Consider the following 15707-nt stretch of genomic DNA (forward strand, 5'->3'; position numbering starts at 1 on the left):
TCTCTCTGCCTCTACCTCCCAGGCTCGTATCCCTAAGACCTGTTACCTTGTCTATTTAAAAAGCATGTTGAGGGGAAGAGGCCCAGATTGGGGTGGGTGGGATAGCCCAGTGGTTAAGTGCAGTGGCTGATGTTCTAGAGTGCCCAGGTTTGGTCCCAGTACCCACAAGGAGGCTAGCAACTGTAACTCATGCCCTGGGGGACGGCCTAACACCCCCTTCTGGCCTCTACTGTCACTACTCACACTTGGTATACATACATGCAGGCAAACCACCTATACACATTTTTTTTTATTAAAAAAATAATAACTTGAAGGCTAGTGGATAAAGCCTATGCCACACAAATTTGAGAGGATGAATTCAGATCCCCAGAACCCTCATGAAGCTGAAAGCCATAGCTCGTCTGTGGTCCTAGCACTCCTAGGAGGCGGGAGGCAGAGGCACAGGGGAGTCCCCAAGAAACTCTGATCCAACTAGCTGGGCATCCAGTGATGAATGTTAGTAACTCTCCCTGAAACAAGGTAGAAGGCAAGGACTATCTCCTGATGCTGCCTTCTAACATACATATCCATCCCACCTGCACACACACACACACACACACACACACACACACACACACACGCACGCACCCTAATGCACGCACATGCATGCACGTGCAATTGTAAACTGCACAACTGGTATTGTGTTAACTGAGCCTAGTGCTTACTGGGGTCCTTTCTGAACTTTGTGAGCTTTCTGTTAGACCTGGAAGGTGCTTCAGACTCTAGGTCTGTTTGACTTTCCAGGTCAGAATCCCAGAGGAATGGAACTTACTTAACCAGTCTCTGTGTCTAGGAGGGAGCCCCTGCTCACACTGGCCTCATTGGCAGCTCTCTTTGGGTGAGCATGGGGAAAGCTCCCTCTCGTCCTGAAAGGCTGAAGACAAGTCTCTGCCTTGTTTGTTGACCTTTAGCTATCACCCTCATCCCCCAGCACACCCCTCTCCTTACACCTAATCCTCTCAGCTCCTCTGTTCAACCAGCACTGGAACAGGCCTCCTCTGCTAAGGCCTGAACTGATTGTGTTTTGATGGCACCAACCCTCAGTGGCCCCAGTCTTCTTTGTAAATGTTGGAATGCGTCGTGTGAACAGAGGACAGCAGACATTTATCTAAATCTCGGCATCAAAGTTTCATTAGTGGGCCCTAACTAGGCCACTTCCCCTGCAAGTCTGTGAACTGCTGGGGACGGAATCCAAGGTTTGGTGCATAGCAAAGAAGGTGCCCTGCATTGAGCCACACCCCCGGCCCGAGGACCAACTGTCCTCATACGGTTCTGCCACCTTCTCCCATGGAAAATCCCCAGGCGTGGAGGATGTGAGCTTGGGATAAGCTTGTGTGATCTGGTTCCCTCTGTTAAGTTTGGACACATAACCTCATGGGCCAGGTTCTGGAAAGTTCCGCAGTGTAGAAGCCTGTTGGCTTTGACCAGGACTCTTGTAACAGAGACAACCCATTCTAGCTTGTTTGTAAAAGATCAGTTCTCGGCAGCTCTCAGAAAAGCCTTTCTCTGCATCTGAAGCCTGCTCCTAACACCGTTGGGCTCCTGGGCTGCATCTGCAGGCAGCTCTGAGTAGGAGTTTAGCCTGTTTAGGGTTAGAGTTTAGGATTCTTACTGACTGGCCCCAGCCTCTCTGGAGTGAAGGGTCTGCAGAGGGTAGGGCAGAGCATCATGGGACTGGTGAGAGTGTGGCTGCCTTTATGGGGCTTCGGGACTTTGCAGCTCACCTTGCCGTCGTTGAGTGTGGTCAGAGTCTACTGAGCTCTCTGCCCTTTAACAGATGTCCAAAGGCATTGCTGCTGAACCTGCCCCTTCTAAGGCCTAGGCTTAAAGAGTTGGTCTGGGAGTGGAGGGAGGTCCTGAGAGAGAGAAAATGTTAGAATTGGAATTGTTTTGGAATGGGTGGTATGGTGAGTCTCTTGGACTTCTTGCTGTGTGCTGTTTTTAGGATTTTGGTTTTGTTTTGCTTTTCTTTTATTAAAAGTGTGTGTGTGTGTGTGTGTGTGTGTGTGTGTGTTTGTGTGTGTGTTGTTTGTTTATATCTGTGTACCTCATGTGTACGATGACTTCAGAAACTAGGAGAGCATTCTCTGGGACTAAAGTTACAGGTGATTGTAGACCACCACAAAATAGCTGGAAATAGAACCCCAGGGCTCTGGAAGGGTAGTGGTTTGGTCCTGTACCACAGATATATATGAAATTTAACCCCGCTTCCAGCCTTTTTTTTAATGGTACTTGGGATCAAATCCTGGGCTGTGTACACACTAGGTAGGCGTCCTGGCTTTGAACATTCACCTCAGTCGTGTTAAGCACATTCGCACTGCGCTGCAGTCATCCCTACAGTGTGGCCCCAGAGCTTTTTTGTCTTGGAATGCTGAGGGTCCCCTTACCCCTGCTCCATCTCTGTCTACCCTCACTGTACTTCTGCACTTAGGAATTTTGCTACCCCAGTGCCTCAGAGAGGCGGAATCTCGCAAAGTGTGTACCATACCATTTCACTTTGCATGAGCTAGTTCACGGAACTCGGAAGGTACTTCAAGTTCATCCATGCTGTAGTATGACTTCGAGCTTCCTTTCATTCAGTTGCATGGATCCACCCTGTTAGGCATATCCGTTCCTGGGCTGGTGGACACTTGGGTTTCTTCCACCATAACTATTGTAAGACAGTGTTGCAGTGAGCCTTCATATACAAGTATCTATTTAAGACTTTGCTTCTATAGCATGGAGAGTAAAGTGTGTATCTTAGTGGAAGAGCAGTGGCCTGTTCTATGCAAGGCCCTAGGTTGAGAGAGAGAAAATGTTAGAATTGGAATTGTTTTGGAATGGGTGGTATGGTGAGTCCCTTGGACTTCTTGCTGTGTGCTATTTTTAGGCATCAAGCCAGCTTCCTTTTTTCCTCCTAATTCTATCTTTTGTTTTATTAGTGGTGTGTGTGTGTGTGTGTGTGTGTGTGTGTGTGTGTGTGTGTGTGTGTGTAAAAGAGGGGAGAGAAATCATGTATATGCATGTCAATGAAAGAGAGGTCAGCCTCGGCGTGGTTTCTCTGGTGCTGTGTGTGTTCACGAGGATGTGTACACATACCATGGCATCCATGTGGAGGTCAGACAATAACTTGGAAGAGTTGATCCCTTCTTGACCTTAGGTTGTTTCTGGGATGTCAGGCTTGTGGGACATCCACTTGAGCCATCTCCCCTGTCCCAACTCAGTGAGATGTTTTGGGCCTAGATTCTTCCCTCACAAATGTGCCCCAAGCAAGATCTGAGACCACCTTCCTTGGGTGGCACAGGAACAGACAGTTACCATGATTGTCTGGGTATATGCACCTCTGAGTCTCCCACCAGCGCCTGGTAGAGAGCCTTGCTTACATGAGCAGTGGCCGTGGTTTTGCTGGACCAGTTTGATATCTGTGTTTCAAAAGTAAATGAGTGCATGCCATCCCAGCAGCCCTTGGACATAGACCCAAGCAGGCTGAAGACAGGAACACTTATACCAAAAAAAAAAAAAAAAAATATCAAAGCAGGATCATTTTTATTAGTGCAATGCATTTCCATAATATTTACTCCCTCTCCTAACTCCTTCTAGATCCACCCCCACTTCCCCACCCACCCAACTTTGTGCCCCCTTTTTTAAAAAAAATCTATCAAGTACAAATACAGTTCGTGCTATCCATATACTCTTGGATATGTGGCTTACATTGGAGGCAGGTCTACTCTCCAGGGGTCACACCCTTAATGGCCAATACCTCCTTAGTTAGGGGTGGGACTTCATGCCCACCTCTCCTCTCCATGTTGCGATTCCACCTTACCTGAGTCTGCACAGGGCTGGCTCATGATGTTTAAAATGCTCTTAGTTCAAACGTGCAGCTTCTTTGATGCGTCCAGAAAACAGTTTCCTTATAGTCGGTCATTACCTATGACTCTTACAGTCTTCCAGTCCCCTCTTCCACCGTGATCCTTGAGCCTTGGGAGGAAGGGATGTGATATAGAGGCCCGATTTAGGACTGAGCATTCTGTAGTCTGGTATTCACTTCTCCCTGGTCAGTTGCGGGTCTCTGTGTTAGCCACCATCTATTGCAAAAAGGCTTCTCTGATGAGAGTTGCTGGTACTAATCCATGGGTATAGCAGAAGTCATTGGGAGTCAGTTGAATATTATGTGCATCTAGCAGAGTAGCAAATTCTTACCTAGGGCCCCGTGGTGGCCCACCTAGTCACAGATTCTTGGCCTCAGTAATGGTTCTAGGTATGGGTGGAACAGTACTTGTGGAATGGGCCTGGCATCCAATGAAAAAGCGGTTGGTTACTCCTGTTTTTGTGCCACTATTATACCAATGGGCGAGACTTGCTAAGCAGATCACTCTCTTAGCTCAGAGTCCAGTCCGGTAAGATTAATGATTCCTTTCATCCCATGTTAGTGCCCATGGTACCTTCCAGCACTGGGAAAGACAGCCGATGGGATGAGATTTCTTCTGGGTTCATACCATCTTGGTTTCTTTATGCTCTACGACTCAAGTGTACATCGTCTTCAGTAAGGCATCATTTAAAAAAAAAAAAATAGGTTTGACTTCTGAGGAGTTTCCATTTAAAGGTTTACGTTTCTACATTTTGTTTTTATTCCTTTGTACGTGCCTGTCTGCCACATGCGTGCTCATATCCACCGTGCTCATATCCACCGTGGTCAGAAGAAGGTATTGGATCCCCTGGAACTAGAATTACAGTGGATGTAGGTTTTCTGATGGGGGCGTGAGGAGCTCAGCTCCTCTGCAGGAACAATGCGTGCTCTCGGCCAGCGTGTCACATCTCCAGCACCGAAGTGGCATCATTTGTGATAGCCAGAAGCAGGACAATGGCTCACACATCTGTTTTGATGGCTCTGGGTATGTCATTTGGAGCGTCACACCATGGAGACGACGCTGTATCCCTGAATTACAAAGCCCCTGAGCTTTGATTTTAGGCAAATGAAATCTATTTGGGGTCAGGTTTGCCAACCCAATGGAAATCATTGCTTATTTATTTATTTTGAGATAAGGTCTCAAGCCGGGTAGCCCAGTTTTGCCTTAAACTCACTAAGATATTCCTGCCTCAGCTTCTTGAATGTTTGGGATTACAGTCAGGGGTCGCCTGGGTACTTGCACTATTAAGCACCCACACATCTTCTTTTGATTCCTTAAGGTCCCAGGCTGGCCCCTCTGGAAACCTAGAGGCACCCTGTTAATTTCCAGACCTCTGGGACACTCTTACTAAGGGATTCTCAGAGGTCATCACCAGTCACACAGAGATCTTGCTTGTATCCTTTGTGGAGGAATTCTTCCAGCACTGGCTGTGCCCAGCCGGAGCTCAGAGGGCTTGAGGGGGGAAAAATAGCCAACGGAAGAGGGCGGTGAATCCTGGCACCAGACAAGGACTTACAATGGATGCTACTGGAGAATAAGAATCCCACAGAGGAGAGGAGGGAGGGGTCTACAATGGGCGGAACAGCATGAATCAGCCACTGTGGCTGGAACAGAGTGTGTCAGGGAGTCCTGGGCCCTACATGCTAATGTAGACTTTAAATACCACTGCCCACAGCTTAGATTTCCAGTTACCCACAGGCTGCATTTCTTGTGAATAGCGATGGTTCTCAACAAAGGTGCTTTTTCTTTATGGGGTTGAGGGTCAATGAATAGTGAAAAAGACTGAATATATTTTTTTAAAAAATATGGTAAAATGTGCATAACAAAAATGACCACTTTGAACTGGTATAGTTCCAGCTGGAGGTTTCAGAGTGAATTTGAGGCTGCTCCGAGCTACAGAGTGGAACCCTGTTTAGACACATATGGCTTATGTGTCTATGCACACATGCACACTGGTACGTACACACACATAAACACACACACACACACACACACACACACACACACACACACAGGGGAGACACACAGAGGGGCCAGACCCATGGATGGTTCAGTGGTTAAGAGTGAGCACTGTACTTGTAGAGGATCCAAATTTGATTCCCAGCACCCATGTCGGGTAGTTTGCAACCTCCTGTTACTCCATATCCTGAAGCCTCTGGCCTCTGTGGGCACCTGCACTCCTGTGCACCTACACATAAATTCACATACATACACATAATTAAAAATAATAAAAATAGGAAATGGAGGAATGAAAATGACCATTTTAAGCATTTAAGTGAACACAGTTTCAGGGCACTAAGCGTACAGACAGCATTGCACTGGCACCTTGACCGTTTCCTTATCCCAGATCGAGTCTTTACCTATTGAGCCATCCCTCCAGCCCCAGGAGAAAACCTTCAGCTTTCTGTCTAGATCAGTTTGACTCCTGTCCTTTGGTGATTGATTTAATTCGCTTACTGTGGCATCCCTGAGGGTCACCCATGTTGCAGCCCGCATCAAAGTTGTCTTTATTGCTGCAAAGTATTCCATTCTGTGACAGTTCTACACTGCACAGTGTGAGTGAGCCTGTGTGCTTACCAGCCCATCTGTCCTTGGGCTCCTGGTTCCCATTCTTGGCGGTGGAGACCTAATTGGTCCATTCTTTTTTTTCTATGTATGTGGTGCTGGAACCAGGGCCTCCTGCCCAAGGCTAAGCAAGTGTTCTTTTAGTGAGCTTCATCTGAAGCCTCTTTTTCTTCTTTTTATTTATTTTTTGGGACAGGGTCTTTCTCTACATAGGCTGGGCTGTCCTAGAACTCACAAAGTTCTGTCTGCCTCTGCTTCTGGAATGCTGGACCCGCTTCTTTCTTCTTTAAAACAGGATATTTAGGCCTGAGCGACAAGAGGGTCTCTAAAAAGGACTTGGGAAGGGAGACAAGGTGTCCTATGAGGTCATATGTGTAGAAAAGGGACCGGGATAGGAAGTGGCTGGGAGGAGGTCAAGAGCAGGTACCTGAAGATGGCTGGCTCTAGGAGAAAGGCATAAAACTCTCACTTCATGAAGCTGGTCTTATTTCCAGGCAGGAGTTTAGGGCTAGCGTGACAGCCAGCTGAGGGGCCAGCCACTGTGGGAAGCCAGCCTCCCACACAGCTGTGACTACTCAGACCAGGAAATGAGTGACCCCGGAAGTAGAAGCACTCAGCTTGAGGTGAGACCACGCCCACTTCACGGCCACACCCCCGGTGGAAAGCACTTTCAAAGATAGATGCAAGACAAACTGGAGGGTGAGGGGGGTTGCCAGGACTGTGAGTGACAGAGACAATAGGACGGTGACCGTTGATCGGGAAGATTCATCATTGAGTGGAGTAGCTTTTGTTGGGTTTCAGAACATGCTATGTGCCGTCAGTCCAACGTTTGGAGGTGTTGGGTCAAGGTTAGTTGACTAAAAATAAAGGTGATAAAAGACATGAAAGTCAACAGGTTGAACGAGGTCCATTTTGAGGGCGCACAGCACAAAAACAAACTTTTTTTTTAAACTAAAAGAGGGATCTCTTTTGATGAGATAGTCTGAAGGGTCCTGATAAGGTGGCCTTTCGGGCCTGGGGCGGGGATCCTTTCAGATGACATAAGATGACGTAGCCTCCAGGGGTACCTTACGGTGAAGTGGCCTGAGGAGGCTTGCAATGCAGGAGGCAACTGAGTTTACTCTTGAGTAGGTGAAATCAAAAGCATTACACATTTGGGAAAGGAATCCCTGTCATGTTGTCCTGACCTTGCCTCCTTGGACCCCGCAGGTATGATGCTGGAAAAGATGGATTCATCGACCTGATGGAGCTGAAACTCATGATGGAGAAACTGGGGGCCCCTCAAACCCACCTGGGCCTGAAGAATATGATTCAGGAGGTGGATGAAGACTTCGATGGCAAGCTCAGCTTTCGGGAGGTATCTATGGCGTGTTGAGACCGAGAAGACCCCAGCTCACCCACAGCCCCCAAGGGCAAATGGGTTGGCCTCTTGAGAACACTCTTTGGTCGGGCATTTAATGTTCGACTTAGCTTTTAGGCATAGCTTTTGTAAACGGTGCGGGTGGCATATTCCTATAATCCCAGCTCTTGAGAACTATACAAGGAGTGTGAGTTCAAGGCCAGTGCCCGCTACATTGTGAATTACATGGGACCCTGTCTCCAAAACATATCTTTTATGATAGCTTATGTCCCTGTAATCCTAGTATGTGAAGGCTGAGGCAGGAGGATTGCTGTGAGCTTCTGCCTATGGGCAGCTATGCCTGAATTCTTACTTTGGGGTGTGTGCGTGTGCATGGGTTTTGTTGGAAGGCTTCAGAATATTTCAGTTGGACATGAAGCCATATAACTTGTGACAGAATCCTAACACCAGGACGACAGACTTGGGCCATCTTCTGTTGTCCTGTTGTAGGTTCTGAATCACCTGAGCCCTTGAGACGGAGAGCGATACTCCTGACCACTGAGCCATCTCTTCAGCCTCCTTTCTCCTGTTTTATTCAGGGGCCACCCATTGGTGGGTCAACTGAATCTGAGCCACTGGCTATCTTTTGGTTAGCCTGCAGTGCGGTCTTTCCTCTCAGAAGTGGGCATCCGAGGCTTAGAGACCTCCAGAGCAATTTCGTCAGTTCTTGGCCCTTTTAAGAGACTCCAGTGACATTGACATCAATCCTCTGTGCGCTCCAAGCCTTGTCTTGGTCCCGTTTCTAGGTTATCCCGGGCATGTGGGCTTGGAAGTGTAAGGACCTGTGGCCATCTAGTCCTCACAGGCCACACCCTGCTCTGTGATTTTATGTTGCTGCGTTCATCCATGGCCAAGCTATCTGAGCTTGCATTAAGACCTAAAACTGACAGAGCAGGGCTGGGGACAGGAGAATCTCTCTCAGTCTGGCTTCAGCTCTAGAGCCTTCTGCTTCAGGTTCCCGAGCCCTGGAACTGTAGGCTTCTACCAGCACGCCTGGCCACACGGGAGTTCTTTTTGCTCTTTTGAGACAGAGTTTCACTCTTTTGTATATACTGGCCTTGAACTCACTATGAAGCCAGATCTGGCTTTGGACAAACAGAAATCTCCCTGTCTTAACCTCCTTAGTGCTGGAAATTATAGGCATGTAACCACATAGTCTGTTGGATCGATCTCTCTCTCTCTCTCTCTCTCTCTCTCTCTCTCTCTCTCTCTCTCTCTCTCACACACACACACACACACACACACACACACACACACACACACGTGTATGTATGGTGGGTAGAGTTAAGATGGGTCTTAAAAAAAACCATTGTTAAAATTATTTTATGTGTATGAATGTTTTGTGTGTGTGTGTGTGTGTGTGTGTGTGTGTGTGTGTGTGTGTGTGTGTGTGTCTGTGACCTGTGTGCCTGAAGCCTTGGAGGCCAGAAGAGAGCCTCAGATCTGGAACTGGAGTCATAAATGTCAGTGAGCTGCCATGTGGGAGCTGAGAATCAAACCTGGGTCCTCTACCAGAGCAGCAAGTGCTGTTAACTGTGGGAGCCACCTTTTTACCTCTGAGGACAAATGCAGGCTGGCTTCACTGTGTAGCCGAGGATGACCTTGAGCTCCTCATCCCCTTGCCCCTCCCTCCTAAGTGCCAGGATCACAAAAATGCACCTTCACACCTAGCTTTACCCTTGGTGATTCTTTTTTAAACTCATTTATTGTATGGGACATAAATGCCTCCATGCATGTGTGGAGGTCAGAGGATGACTTGGATGTCCTTCTGTGCCAGTCCAGGGCTAGAACTCTGGCTGTCAGTCTTGGCAGCAGGTATCTCTACCTTTTGAGCTATCTTGTCAGCCCACGCATGGGTTCTCGACACATCCTTTTCCACAGCAAGTTACCTCCTTTGTCCTAATAAGAAAGGTATCTCTGCCATTTACAAATGGAGAGCTCGAGAATACAGTCTTCCTGCACCATTAGTCACAGTCACGATGGGCTTGTGGGGGGGAAGGAACTACTGAACTCCCTCTGCCCTCTGTCTTTGTTCTCTACCTCTCCTTCCCTCCCCCTGTCCCCAGAGTCACAGCTCGGACATTTTCCAACTCCACACCATGCCAGTCTTTGTGGACTATAAATAGGAAAACAAACAAGGTTGTCAGGCAGTGAGGGAGATTGTCATTCAGGGCAGCGAGGGCTGTGATGGGTGAAATGGGAGTGCCTGGGATGCTGGGTGCACTGGGGTTGAACTGGGTCTTCTCTCTCTCTCTCTCTCTCTCTCTCTCTCTCTCTCTCTCTCTCTCTTTCCTTCCTTCCTTCTTTCCTTTCTTCTTTACTTCTTTCTTTCTTCCTTTCTTTCTTTCCTTTCTTCTCTACTCCTCCTTGTCCTCCTTCTTTGGCTGGCTGGGGATGGGAGACCCCTGAACTATGGTGGGGACCCGTTGGTCATCTGTTGAACTGGCAGAGCGAGCTCTTACAGCCTTGAACCTCAGACCTCAGAACGCACAGTACCAGGAAAGAGCAGAAGGGATTCACTAATGTTTCAGGCATGCAGTGCCCTTCTGTGAATGCCCAGCACTGTCATCTCCACTTAAACTTATTTAAAATTATTGTATTTGTTTGTTTGTTTGTTTGTTTGTTTGTTTTGTGTGGAGGGAAAGGGTACATGGGTGCCACAGCATACCTGTGGAGGTCAGAGGTTAACTTCCATCACCCTGGGGATCAAACTCAGGCTCTCAAGTCTTGCTGACAAACACCCTGAGCCATCCCTCCCTCCCTCCCTCTTTAGAGGTCAGGAAACTGAGAGCCCCTGGATGCTCAGCTGAGGCAACACTCCCTCTTTTCTGAGCGGGAACCCCTGGGCCCCTCAGAAGTGTTACTGTGGAAGGCAGCTCCTCGTGAGGACCTCCAGTCGATGAAGTGCTTTAACAATGGCTACATGTTCAGCCTAGTTTGTGTTGCAATAACAGAACGTCCCAGTCCCAGCCTGGATGATTTAGAAAGGAAAGAAGTTTGTCTTGGCCTCAGAGTTCAAGGGCATGGCACATTGACCCCTGCAAGGCTCTGCAGGTCACGTGCAGCTTGAGGAAAGCACAGGGTAAGCGTGGACGAGAGAGCCTCATGGTGAGAGAACGGGAGACAAAGAAGCTCCCTTCATAACGTGCAGCCCCTAAAAACCATCCTCCCCCTCAGTGGCCTATTTTCCTTGCTAAGGCAACCACCTCTCAACACTTTCAAACTAAGGACCAAGCATGATAGAGCCGAATACTGAGGGGCAGGCATTTCCTGACTCCACAGCTCACATTTGCCGAAGCCTCTACTGCTTCTATGTCCTTCACGAGAGAAGAGAGAACCTCAAGAAACAGCAGCCACCATTGTCCCTACCCTCCTGGCCTCTGTCCCATTGCTGGGGGCCTGGGCTCTTTGGACCGGCTTGATTTCAACCAATGTGCTAGCTCCAAGAACTGCTGCAAACTCAGTCTTTGCCGGCCTCTAGTGAGAGAGTTGGAAGCTGCAAGCAGGAGAACGGAGAACATGGTATTATTTCTTTTAATCCAGACAGCTTCCGGGACCTCAGAGAAGCCACAAGACCCTGCCCATGTCACTTCATGTCTTTGATTAGTACTCCCCCAGTCTCCACAGTAAGAGTGAGGGCTGAGTTAAAAACAGAGAGCAGGGAGTTCTGGCCTTGGGAGCTAAGACACTGGGGTTGGGATTTGGGAAGCCTGTTGAAGAGGTGACTGTCTTTCTAACATTCTTCCTCTGTGCGTGCTTTCGGTAGCATCTGAAAACCTGGAGAAACCTCTTCTGGTGGTTTGGGTCCCATCGATTTATAAGTGGGGGATGGTGGTGTTCATAGAAACCACACAATGCTTGTTAGGCCGATCAGTTTGTAATTTTTAAAAATGCATTTATTTTATGTGTATAAAAGTCTTACCTCCGTGCACGTATGTATACCATGTACATGCCCAGTGCTTACAGAGGCCAGAAGAGGGCACTGGATCGCCTAGAAGTAGAGTTAGGGATGGTTGTGAGCCATTCTGTGAGTGCTGGGAAAGAACCAGAGTCCCCTGCAAGTGCTCATAACCACAGATCTGTCCCTTCAACTCCCCCTCCCCACAGCTTGTAGTTTTTTGTGTGGGGGCAAACCCTGACAACCTGAATTCAATCTCTGGTACCCACATAGTAGAAGAGAGCCAACAGAGTTGTCCTCTGATCTCCATACATACACCATGCATACATGTATACAAAATGAATAATTAATTCATAGGTTGTGTTGCTTTTTTTTGTTTTGGGCTAGACTTTCATACCATAGCCCACGCCGGCCTGAACCTGTTGGCAGTCTTCCTACCCCTGCTGCCTGATGCTGATGTTATAAGTGTGAGGCACCATGCTAGCTTTATAATAATTACAGAGAAGGGATCCAAATAACCAGAAAGTAGCCCTGAGAGAGGTTAGATGAGGAGGGACTGTGATTTAAGAATTTATTCTGCAGAGGCCCTAACACAGCTGCCCTCAAAGATTACTTTGTTGAGGTTACACATTTTGAATGTGGAAGAAGACGGTGGGTTACACAATAAATGTGGGGCTTACTGAGTAACTATTTGGAAGAAAAATAAGGTTAATGATTACCCTACCAATAGAACAGAATACATTTCAGAGATTAAATATTTACGTGGTTTTTTTTTTAAAGCTATAAAAGTACTAGACAGAAACATACCTGACTGTTTATGTAACCTTGGTGTTGGGGAACATTTTTCTAAGCCTGTCTCTGGGAAGAGGAAAGAAAAATATCTGACAGCCTTTATGTCTTGGAGTCAAAAGGTACCATGAGGAAGCCAGGAATTTGTGACACACACTGGTGGTCCCAACTCATTCCAGAGCCCAACACGGGAGTATGAGTTGAGACCAGCAACATAGCAAGACCCTCTCATCCGAAAAAGTAATAAGCAGATCCCCCGTGGTGTCGAACGCCTTTAACCCTAGCGCTCAGGAGGCCGAGGTAGGTAGATCCGTGTGAGTTTGAGGCCAGCCTAGTTTACACAGTGAGTTCCAGGACAGCTAGGGCATTGTAGAGAGACTGTGCCTCAAGCAACAAAATTAACAAACAGGCCGGTGAGGCAGCTCGGTTGGTAAAGACAAGATGGCAAGCCTGCCCGGCTGAGTTCAAGCCCAGGGGCCCATACGGCGGAAGGAGAACTGACTCACGCAAGCTGTCTTCTAACCTCCGCAAGTGTGTTCTGGCACGTGTGTAAACCAACAGAGCCATAGCTCCGGCACACTCAAATGACATGAAGCAGAGCTGACATGTTTTAAACCTACCGAGGCCTACCGAGATATCTTAGTAAACCACAGGAAAGGTAAGCGCTCTCATGCGGAAACAGAACACACGGGGAAAAAAAGAGAAGTGGCTGGGAGATGCGGGAAAGCGGGGTCAGTGCGATTGATGGCTCGGGGTGTAAAGGACAAACTGGACAACCTGAGTTTAATCTCAGGGACTCACATGAAGAAGAGCATCAACTCTACAGGTGTCCTCTGACCTCCATATGTGTACCATGTTTTACACATACACACTAATTAAAAAATTATTTTTTAACATAAAAAACGTTTAATATAAAAGATTTAAGTTGGGGCTGGTAAAAGTCTGTAATCCCAGCACTTGGGAGGCAGAGGTGGGTGGATCTTTGTGAACTCAAGACTCGAGACCCTCTGAAAAAAAAATAACCAAAAATATAATTAAATTATAATTTAATTCGAAAATAGCGTATGGGGTTGGAGAAATGGCTGAATAGAGCAGTGGTTCTCAACCTGGGGGTCAGGACACCTTGGGGGTCACCTATCGGATACCCTGCATATTAGGTATTTACAGTGCATAACAGTAGCAAAATTATAAAGTAGCAAGGAGGATGATTTTATGGCTGGGGGTCACCACAGCATGAGGACCTGTATTAAAAGGTCGCAGTGTTAGGAAGGTTGAGAACTGCTCAGATTGAGGCTCCTTCAGCTGTCCTAGCTGTGGAAGCATGATGCCCAAAGTTTAGTTCCCAGAACACGTGTAGAACGCTGAGTGTATTCGCACACGTCTGTAATCCCAGCACACTTACAGAGAGACGGGCGGCAGAGACAAGAGGGTCATGGGAAGATGGAGGGCTGGGTAGCCTTGAGCAGACAGCAGCAACAGAAACAAGACAGACCCTGCCTCAGTAAGGAGGAAGGCAAGAACTGATGCCGGAGAGTTAACCTCTGCCCTCTACACATGTGCTGTGGAATGTACACGCCTATCTCATAACCCAATAAATAAATAAGCGCATCAATTAATAAATGAATCAATGTGGGCTAAACATACACCTTCCATCCCAGCAGTCAGGAGAGGACTTCTATAACTTCATGGCCTTTCTGGTCTATACAGCCAGGTCTAGCCCAGCCAAGACAACGCAGTGAGACCTTGCATCAAAGAAACAAGCACAAGCAAATGAGTACACGTTAGATTATAAGCCTTCCCCATCATGTCTAGCTTATGCAGTTCTTACTTGGGATTGAACCCAGGGCTTTCTACCAACCAGGCTACTCTGCAACCCTACTGTGTGGATATTTGAGGGCTAGATTTCCAACAGTGGCCGTTAATGAATGGAGGAGAGAGTTTGTATTTAATTCGATTTATTTATTTGGTGCTGGGGATTGGACTCAGGTCCTTACACATAGTAAGCGTGTGCTTTCCCACCGAGCTATGCCCTCAACTCCGTGGTTTTGGTTGTGATGACCTGGTAACCGACAAAACCGTTCTCTACATATACACAGGCATAGCATCGTTTTCTAGGCCGGAGAGATGACCGAGAGTGCTTGATGCCCTAGCAGAGGATCCAAGTTTGATTCCCAGTACCCATATCAGGCAGCCTTGAACTGCTAGTAACTCCAGCTCAAGGGGCTCCAACGCTGTCTCCTGAAGGTCATGGATTCCTGCACCCACCCAAACACATCCTCCCCCATACACTTAGTTTTTTCCTTTGTTTTTGTTTTGTTTTTTGAGACGGGGTTTCTCAGTTTGAGACAGCCCTGGCTGTCCTGGAACTCACTCTGTAGACCAGGCTGGCCTTGAACACACAGAGATCCTCCTGCCTCTGCCTCCCTAGTCCTGGGATTAAAGGTGTGTGCCACCACCGCCCTACAAAAACCTACCCTTTTCAAATACTTGGGCAGAATGTCATTTGTTCAGGCTTGAGGGATTGTTACGGATGTTTTGGTGACCGAGTAGTAGAATGGTCAGAACCTTTTGTCCTTCTTCCTTCCCGCAGTTTCTGCTCATTTTCCACAAGGCTGCTGCTGGAGAGCTGCAGGAGGACAGTGGGCTGCTGGCACTGGCCAAGTTTTCCGAGATCAATGTTGCCCTGGAGGGTGTCAAAGGTGCCAAGAACTTCTTCGAAGCCAAGGTGAGCGGCTGTTTCTTTCCTACCCAGCCACCACTCTTCCTTTACCCTGCCCTTGTGACAGGCACTTCCTATCCAGGGACCCATTAGCTCCCTCGGGACCAGGAAGTCTGTATAATCTATACAGGTACGGGGGGAGGGTAAGAGGGTGAATCCTCACACCGTCTGGAAAACACAGTATACAAGACACCTGTTCACAGGCCCCAGAGGGCTTATGGGTTCTAGGTTTGTACTCTCCGTCTAGGCTTTGTCTAAAGTTCCTTTCTATCTCCACAACCACGTGAGTTGCTTCTGGAGCACTCCCCAACACACACACACACACACACACACATACACATACACACACACACACACACTTACTTTAAAATGACTATCATTAAAAAAAAAAAGTCTTTTAAAAGGTAATAT

At 47.7% G+C, this 15707-nt stretch overlaps 1 protein-coding gene across 3 annotated transcripts in view; it reads left to right on the plus strand.

Moving 5' to 3' along the window:
* Efhd1 (EF-hand domain family member D1) overlaps nucleotides 1-15707 on the plus strand; it is a 46579-nt gene that overhangs the window by 18095 nt on the left and 12777 nt on the right. For all 3 annotated transcript variants that reach the window (XM_032901553.1, XM_032901554.1, XM_032901555.1), the window contains exons 2-3: nucleotides 7701-7848; nucleotides 15168-15302. In XM_032901553.1, coding sequence (XP_032757444.1) covers nucleotides 7701-7848; nucleotides 15168-15302 — 283 coding nt within the window. The remainder of the gene's footprint in view (nucleotides 1-7700; nucleotides 7849-15167; nucleotides 15303-15707) is intronic.

This window comes from Rattus rattus, chromosome 4 (assembly GCF_011064425.1).
Source record: "Rattus rattus isolate New Zealand chromosome 4, Rrattus_CSIRO_v1, whole genome shotgun sequence".
Lineage (NCBI taxonomy): Eukaryota > Metazoa > Chordata > Mammalia > Rodentia > Muridae > Rattus > Rattus rattus.